Consider the following 9,338-nt stretch of genomic DNA (forward strand, 5'->3'; position numbering starts at 1 on the left):
TTTTTTTTTTTTTTTTTTTTTTTCTTTTTTAGCTAATCCTCTTCTTTTTTTTTTTTTTTCTCGGTTTTTTGTTTTTAAGAGCAAACCGCGGCGCTGCCGTCAACTTACATCGCGGGATGGGGCCGGGTGATTTTAGCGTGGAGGAAAAAGAAATTGCAGGAAGGAAGGGAAAGCACACAAAAAACGAGAGAAAGAGAAAAAAGAGAAAAAAAGAACAAAAAGAAAAGAAGAGAAGAGACACTCGGTGAGAAGGTGCCGCGGCCACCCCTGCGGCGCCAGCGCCCGGCCCCGGCCGGCCCCGGCCACCGCCGGCCACCACCGGCCACCGGCCATCGGCCTTGGATCCATCCATTCGTCCATCCATGAATCCATCCTTGATTCCATCCTTGATTCCATCCATCCACCCATCCATCCATCCATCGATCATCCATCCATCATCCCTCCATCCATCCATCCATCGATCATCCATCCATCATCCCTCCATCCATCCATCCATCGATCATCCATCCATCATCCCTCCATCCATCCATCCATCGATCATCCATCCATCATCCCTCCATCCATCCATCCATCGATCATCCATCCATCATCCCTCCATCCATCCATCCATCGATCATCCATCCATCATCCCTCCATCCATCCATCCATCGATCATCCATCCATCATCCCTCCATCCATCCATCCATCGATCATCCATCCATCATCCCTCCATCCATCCATCCATCGATCATCCATCCATCATCCCTCCATCCATCCATCCATCGATCATCCATCCATCATCCCTCCATCCATCCATCCATCGATCATCCATCCATCATCCCTCCATCCATCCATCCATCGATCATCCATCCATCATCCCTCCATCCATCCATCCATCGATCATCCATCCATCATCCCTCCATCCATCCATCCATCGATCATCCATCCATCATCCCTCCATCCATCCATCCATCGATCATCCATCCATCATCCCTCCATCCATCCATCCATCGATCATCCATCCATCATCCCTCCATCCATCCATCCATCGATCATCCATCCATCATCCCTCCATCCATCCATCCATCGATCATCCATCCATCATCCCTCCATCCATCCATCCATCGATCATCCATCCATCATCCCTCCATCCATCCATCCATCGATCATCCATCCATCATCCCTCCATCCATCCATCCATCGATCATCCATCCATCATCCCTCCATCCATCCATCCATCGATCATCCATCCATCATCCCTCCATCCATCCATCCATCGATCATCCATCCATCATCCCTCCATCCATCCATCCATCGATCATCCATCCATCATCCCTCCATCCATCCATCCATCGATCATCCATCCATCATCCCTCCATCCATCCATCCATCGATCATCCATCCATCATCCCTCCATCCATCCATCCATCGATCATCCATCCATCATCCCTCCATCCATCCATCCATCGATCATCCATCCATCATCCCTCCATCCATCCATCCATCGATCATCCATCCATCATCCCTCCATCCATCCATCCATCGATCATCCATCCATCATCCCTCCATCCATCCATCCATCGATCATCCATCCATCATCCCTCCATCCATCCATCCATCGATCATCCATCCATCATCCCTCCATCCATCCATCCATCGATCATCCATCCATCATCCCTCCATCCATCCATCCATCGATCATCCATCCATCATCCCTCCATCCATCCATCCATCGATCATCCATCCATCATCCCTCCATCCATCCATCCATCGATCATCCATCCATCATCCCTCCATCCATCCATCCATCGATCATCCATCCATCATCCCTCCATCCATCCATCCATCGATCATCCATCCATCATCCCTCCATCCATCCATCCATCGATCATCCATCCATCATCCCTCCATCCATCCATCCATCCCTCCATCATCCATCCATCTGTCCATCTACGGACTACTGTCCATCATCCATCCAGGGTCAATTGTCCATCCATTGTCCATCCACTGTCCGTCCACTGTCTGTCTGTCTGTCCCCCGCTCCTCCCCCTTTCCCCTGACCACTGCCGCCCCTCCCCCACAAGTGGTGTTTTGGGGGACCAGAGTGTCCTGAGGACACCTGTGGGGGACACCCGGGTGTCCAGGTGACACCTGTGGGTGCCAGGTGAGGCCCCAGGTGAGCGGGGGGTCTCCAGTGTCCAGGTGACACCCGGGGGTGTCCAGGGGGTGTCACCGTGTGACACCGGGGGTGGGGGAGGGGCCTCACTGAGGTCCTGGTGGCAGCACAGGTGTGACAGCACAGGTGTGACAGTGTCACACGGGGTGACCCCAGACCGAGGGGTCCTCCCTGTCCGTCCAAATGTCCGAGTGTCCGAGTGTCCAAGTGTCCGAGTGTCCGTCCGTCAGGGGAAGCAGGGGCTGGGGGCGGGGCTTGCACGGCCCCCAGGCTCAGGTGTGTGCTCGGAATGGGCGGGAACACCTGTGCAGGGTGGGGGGCGGGGCCACGGGTGAGGGGCGGGGCCACAGGTGGGAGGGCGTGTGCAAGGGGGGGCACCTGGGTGTGCAAGTGTGAGCTCAGGTGTGTGTGAGCTCAGGTGTGGTCCACACCTGTTCCCTGTGTGTGTGTGAGCAGCTCCTGACCACACATGTGTGCACAGTTCAGATTTGTACGCCTGTGCAGGTGTGTGTGTGTGTGTCCACACCTGTCCAGGTGTGTGTGTGTGTGTCCACATCTGTCCAGGTGTGTGTGAATACTTCAGGTGTGCGTGCACCTGTGCAGGTGTGTGTTAACAGTTCAGGTGTGTGTGTATGTGTGTACGTGTGTGTGTCCATGTAAGCACACCTTTCCAGGTGTGTGTGTGTGCACCTGTCCAGGTGTGTCAGCAGCTCCCGTACCCGCGTGTTCCCCTGCCGTGAGCAGCCTGGCACGTTCCCTGCTCACACGCGTGTGCAACACCCCCGCCCCCCCACGCCTGTGTGTGTGCACACCCCCACACCTGCGCGGGGGTCTCGCCCCCGCCGGGGGGGTGGGGAAGAGCCCCGGGCTCTGCGGCCGTGCCACACGCGTGTGCGAGGCCGTGCCACACGCGTGTGCGAGGCCGTGCCACACGCGCGTGCCCGGGGCCCCGGAGCAGCACCCACCTGTGCCCGGCTCACACTCCTCCAGGTCCTCGTCATCGCTCGGACACTCGGCCGAGGCCACCAGCAGATCGTCCGTGTTCTGGGGGGGACACCGGGGGGGGTCAGTGCGGGTCTGGGGACCCCCAAACCCCCCCAGAGCCCCCCAAAGCTCAGGGGTCACCTGAGCGCCCCCAGGTGTTCGGGATGGCCCCTCCTGCCCCTCTCTGGGGTCCCCCCATACCTGCCCCCCGTCCATCCATCTGTCCATCTACAGACTACTGTCCATCATCCATCCAGGGTCAATTGTCCATCCATTGTCCATCCATTGTCCATCCACTGTCCGTCCACTGTCTGTCTGTCTGTCCCCCGCTCCTCCCCCTTTCCCCTGACCACTGCCGCCCCTCCCCCACAAGTGGGGTTTTGGGGGACCAGAGTGTCCTGGGGACACCTGTGGGGCACACCCGGGTGTCCAGGTGACACCTGTGGGTGCCAGGTGAGGCCCCAGGTGAGCGGGGGGTCTCCAGTGTCCAGGTGACACCCGGGGGTGTCCAGGGGGTGTCACCGTGTGACACCGGGGGTGGGGGAGGGGCCTCACTGAGGTCCTGGTGGCAGCACAGGTGTGACAGCACAGGTGTGACAGTGTCACACGGGGTGACCCCAGACCGAGGGGTCCTCCCTGTCCGTCCAAATGTCCGAGTGTCCGAGTGTCCAAGTGTCCGAGTGTCCATCCGTCAGGGGAAGCAGGGGCTGGGGGCGGGGCTTGCACGGCCCCGGGCTCAGGTGTGTGCTCGGAATGGGCGGGAACACCTGTGCAGGGTGGGGGGCGGGGCCACGGGTGAGGGGCGGGGCCACAGGTGGGAGGGCGTGTGCAAGGGGGGGCACCTGGGTGTGCAAGTGTGAGCTCAGGTGTGTGTGAGCTCAGGTGTGTGTGCACACCTGTCCCTGTGTGTGTGTGAGCAGCTCCTGACCACACATGTGTGCACAGTTCAGATTTGTACGCCTGTGCAGGTGTGTGTGTGTGTGTCCACACCTGTCCAGGTGTGTGTGTGTGTGTCCACACCTGTCCAGGTGTGTGTGTGTGTGTCCACACCTGTCCAGGTGTGTGTGAATACTTCAGGTGTGCGTGCACCTGTGCAGGTGTGTGTTAACAGTTCAGGTGTGTGTGTATGTGTGTACGTGTGTGTGTCCATGTAAGCACACCTTTCCAGGTGTGTGTGTGTGCACCTGTCCAGGTGTGTCAGCAGCTCCCGTACCCGCGTGTTCCCCTGCCGTGAGCAGCCTGGCACGTTCCCTGCTCACACGCGTGTGCAACACCCCCGCCCCCCCACGCCTGTGTGTGTGCACACCCCCACACCTGCGCGGGGGTCTCGCCCCCGCCGGGGGGGTGGGGAAGAGCCCCGGGCTCTGCGGCCGTGCCACACGCGTGTGCGAGGCCGTGCCACACGCGTGTGCGAGGCCGTGCCACACGCGCGTGCCCGGGGCCCCGGAGCAGCACCCACCTGTGCCCGGCTCACACTCCTCCAGGTCCTCGTCATCGCTCGGACACTCGGCCGAGGCCACCAGCAGATCGTCCGTGTTCTGGGGGGGACACCGGGGGGGGTCAGTGCGGGTCTGGGGACCCCCAAACCCCCCCAGAGCCCCCCAAAGCTCAGGGGTCACCTGAGCGCCCCCAGGTGTTCGGGATGGCCCCTCCTGCCCCTCTCTGGGGTCCCCCCATACCTGCCCCTCACCCTGAGCCCCTCTCAGCCGGGGGTCCCCCACGAGCCGCAGGTCCCCCTCGAGCCGCACGCGGGGGTGTCCCTCGGCCGCCAGCGCCAGCAGCTTCAGCCCGTTGTAGTAGAGCCCCGAGAGCTGCCCCTGGAAGGGGCGGCCGCGGTCCCGGCCCCCCACCCGCACGCGCGCCTGGCTGTTGAAGATGGTCAGCTGCCGGCCTGGGGGGGAGAGGGGGGGCTCGCACACCTGGCACACCTGGTGCCGGCTCACCTGTGTCACCTGTGTCACCTGTGTCACCTGCGTCACCTGTGCTACCCCGACAATGTCACCCCGACATTGTCACCTCAACCTGACTCATCCCCCAGCTGGTGGAGAGGGGCAGATGCTGGCCTGGGGGGGAGAGGGGGGGCTCGCACACCTGGCACACCTGGTACTGGCACACCTGGCTCACCTGTGTCACCTGTGCTACCCTGACAATGTCACCCCGACATTGTCACCTCACCCACGCACATCCCCCCCGGCTGGTGGGGAGGGGCAGCTGGGGGGATGAGGGGGGCTCGCACACCTGGCACGCCTGGTACTGGCACACCTGGCTCACCTGTGTTACCTGTACTACCCTAGAGTTGTCACCCTAACACTGTGACCTCAACGCCATCACCCTGACACTGTCACCCCACACTCACACCTCTACCATGGCTGGAGAGGGGGGGTTTGTACACCTGGCACACGTGGCACACCTGGCTCACCTGGCTCACCTGGCTCACCTGTGTTACCCTGACATTGTCACTGTAACCTCAACGTCATCACCCTGACACTGTCACCCCACACTCACACCTCTACCATGGCTGGAGAGGGGGGGTTTGTACACCTGGCACACCTGGTACCAGCACACCTGTGTCCCCTGTGTCACCTGTGCTACCCTGACAATGTCACCCCGACATTGTCACCTCACCTACACTCATCCCCCCGGCTGGCACACCTGGCTCACCTGTGTTACCTGTACTACCCTAAAGTTGTCACCCTAACACTGTGACCTCAAAACTGTCACGGAGGATTCGCACACCTGGCACACCTGGTACCAGCACACCTGTGTCACCTGTGCTACCCTGACATTGTCACCTCACCCACACACATCTCCCTGGCTGCTGGAGAGGGGCAGCTGCCAGCCGGGGGGGGAGGGGGGGGCTCGCACACCTGGCACACCTGGTACTGGCTCACCTGGTACTGGCTTACCTGGTACTGGCTCACCTGGCTCATCCTGCCACTGTCACCCTGACACTGTCACACCACACACAGTCCCATGGATGGGCAGGGCAGCGGCACACCTGGCACAGCCTCACCCCACACCTGGCACGGCCCCACACCTGGCACAGCCTCACCCCACACCTGGCACACCTGGCACAGCTTTGCCCCACACCTGGCACACCTGGCATGGTCTTAACCCACACCTGGCAAAGCCTAATCCCCACATCTGGCACACCCCCACACCTGGCACGCCCCCACACTGCCCCACCTGCCTCTCCCTGCCACGCCCANNNGGGGGAGGGGCAGGGGCCCTGCCTGGGCGGGGCCGGGGCGTGCGAGGGGCGTGCGAGGCTGGGGCGGCTCCTGTGCACACCTGGGCCCGCAGGGCGGACACACCTGTGTGCCTTCCTCGCACACACCTGGCCCTGCTGCACACCTGGTGCGCACCCGCTGCACACCTGTCCTCACGGGCACCTGGCACACACCTGGCCTTGTGCACACCTGGTGCCATGGCTCAGATCTGGTGCGCACCCGGTGCACACCTGTCCTCATGGGCACCTGGCGCACACCTGGCCTTGTGCACACCTGGTGCCATGGCTCAGATCTGGTGCGCACCCGGTGCACACCTGTCCTCATGGGCACCTGGTGCACACCTGTCCTGCGCACACCTGGTGCCATGGCTCAGATCTGGTGCGCACCCGGTGCACACCTGTCCTCATGGACACCTGGCACACACCTGTCCTGTGCACACCTGGTGCCATGGCTCAGACCCGGTGCGCACCTGGCACACACCTGGTGCACATCCCAGACATGGTGCACACCTGGTGCACACCTGGTGTACACCTGTCCTGTGCACACCTGGCGCACGCCCCAGCCGTGGTGCACACCTGGTGCACACCTGGTGTACACCTGTCCTGTGCACACCTGGCGCACGCCCCAGCCGTGGTGCACACCTGGTGCACACCTGTCCTGTGCACACCTGGTGCACACCTGGCGCACGCCCCAGCCGTGGTGCACACCTGGTGCACACCTGTCCTGCGCACACCTGGCAGCCCCGGCCCCGGGCGTGGCGGGGCAGGTGCGGGTTAGGGGGTTTAGCGGGTTTATGCGGCTTTAGGGGGGCTCTGGGCTCAGCGCGGTTTAGGGGGGCCGTTAGGTGCGTTAGCATCCCTTTAACCAGGTAATGAGGGGGCGGGGCAGGGGCTGGCCCCTCCCCCAACACCTGGGGTCCCTCCCCGGACACCTGGGGGGTCCCTGGACAACGGGGTCCTCCGGGACGTGGCTCCTGGACACCTGTGGGGCCCAGGTGCTGCAACCCCCAAATATCGGGGTCCCAAATGCCGGGACCCCCCAACACCTGGGACCCCAAACAGGTGGGTCCCGCACACCTGAGTCCCCACATTTCGGGGTGCCCAGGTGTGGCGGTGCCCAGGTGTCGGAGCCTCCAGGTGCCGGGGGTCCCAGACACTCCCCAAATCAGCGGCTTCCAGACACCTGGGACCCCAAAAATCTCTGTGCCCAGGTGTGGGGAGCGCCCAGGTGTGGGGGGTGCCCAGGTGTGGGGGGTGCCCAGGTGTGGGGGGCGCTCGCTGCCGTTACCTTTGTCGAGCAGCCACTCATCGACCACCCGCCCCAGGCGGAAGGGGATGCGCTGCCGCGCCAGCGCCAGCCGCTCGCTGTCCCCGCTGCCTTCGGAGGGAGGAGAAGAGCGTTACGGGGACACGGGGCAGGGCACGGGGACACCGGCAGGGACCGGCACCGGGGGGGGCATCGGCGGTGGCGGCACAGCGGTGTCACTGTGGCAGCGGTGGCGCTGTGGTGGGACCGTGGTGTCAGTGGCATCACTGGTGTCACCATGATGGGACCGTGGTGTCAGTGGCATCACTGGTGTCACCATGATGGGACCATGGTGTCAGTGACATCACTGGTGTCACCATGATGGGACCGTGGTCTCATTGTTGGTGGCATTGCTGGTGTCACCAAGATGGGACCTCGGTCCCAATGGCATTGTTGGTGTCACCATGATGGGACCATGGTCTCACTGTTAGTGGCATCACTGGTGTCACCAAGATGGGACCGTGGTCCCAATGGCTTCGTTGATGTCACCAAGATGGGACTGTGGTCCCAATGCCATCATTGGTGTCACCAAGATGGCAACATGGTCTCAGTGGCATTGCTGGTGTCCCCAAGATGGGAGCATGGTCTCAATGACATCATTAGTGTCACCAAGATGAGACCGTGGTCTCATTGTTGGTGGCATCGTTGGTGTCACCATGATGGGACCATTGTCCCAATGCCATCATTGGTGTCACCAAGATGGCAACATGGTCTCAGTGGCATTGCTGGTGTCCCCAGGATGGGAGCATGGTCTCAATGACATCATTAGTGTCACCAAGATGAGACCGTGGTCTCATTGTTGGTGGCATCGTTGGTGTCACCATGATGGGACCGTGGTCCCGATGGCATCATTGGTGTCACCAAGATGGCAACATGGTCTCAGAGACATTACTGGTGTCACCACGATGGGACCGTGGTGTCATGTGTTAGTGACCAGCTAGTGGCACTCTTGGTGTCACCATCAATGTCAAGATGGGATCGTGGTCTCATTGTTAGTGGCACTGACCGTGGTGTCAATGGCATCGTTGGTGTCACCACGATGGGACCGTGGTGTCATGTGTTAGTGACCAGCTAGTGGCACTCTTGGTGTCACCATCAATGTCAAGATGGGATCGTGGTCTCATTGTTAGTGGCACTTTTGGTGTCACCATGGTGGGACTGTGGCATGGTCATTGGTGTCACCATCAATGTCACCACGATGGGACCGTGGTCTGGCCATTGGTGTCACCATCAGTGTCACCATGATGGGACTGTGGTCTGGCCATTGGTGTCACCATCAATGTCACCGTGATGGGACTGTGGTCTCATTGTTGGTGGCATCATTGGTGTCACCACTGTGGGATCATGACCTTGACGCTGGTGTCACCATCAGCGTCACCATGGTGGCACCGTGGTCTGGCCATTGGTGTAACCATCAGTGTCACCATCAGTGTCACCCCCTGTCACCACCAGTGCCACCATGGTGGGACAGTGGCACGACCATCACGCCACCTTTAGTGCCACCGCAGGTGTCACCAGTGGTGCCACCACGCCGTGACCACGCTGCGACCATCAGTGTCCCCACGGCCATGACGCCCCTGCTGATGTCCCCAGCCCTGGCCGCGGTGCCACCGGGGTGGGGGGGGTTGGCCCTGGGGGGGTTTATGTGGCCTTTAGGGGGGCGT

The 9,338-nt window shown here is 61.1% G+C and overlaps 1 protein-coding gene across 1 annotated transcript in view; it reads right to left on the reverse strand.

Annotated features, from left to right (window-relative positions):
• The window catches only part of LOC120505871 (neurexin-2-like), a 41,309-nt gene that overhangs the window by 930 nt on the left and 31,041 nt on the right, over window positions 1-9,338 (reverse strand). The window contains 5 exon segments of the mRNA XM_039716817.1: window positions 3,121-3,280; window positions 3,763-3,906; window positions 4,399-4,677; window positions 4,819-5,030; window positions 7,657-7,746. Of these exon segments, the coding sequence (XP_039572751.1) occupies window positions 3,121-3,280; window positions 3,763-3,906; window positions 4,399-4,677; window positions 4,819-5,030; window positions 7,657-7,746 (885 nt within the window).

Source organism: Passer montanus, unplaced genomic scaffold, assembly GCF_014805655.1.
Source record: "Passer montanus isolate IOZ18808 unplaced genomic scaffold, ASM1480565v1 scaffold360, whole genome shotgun sequence".
NCBI lineage: Eukaryota > Metazoa > Chordata > Aves > Passeriformes > Passeridae > Passer > Passer montanus.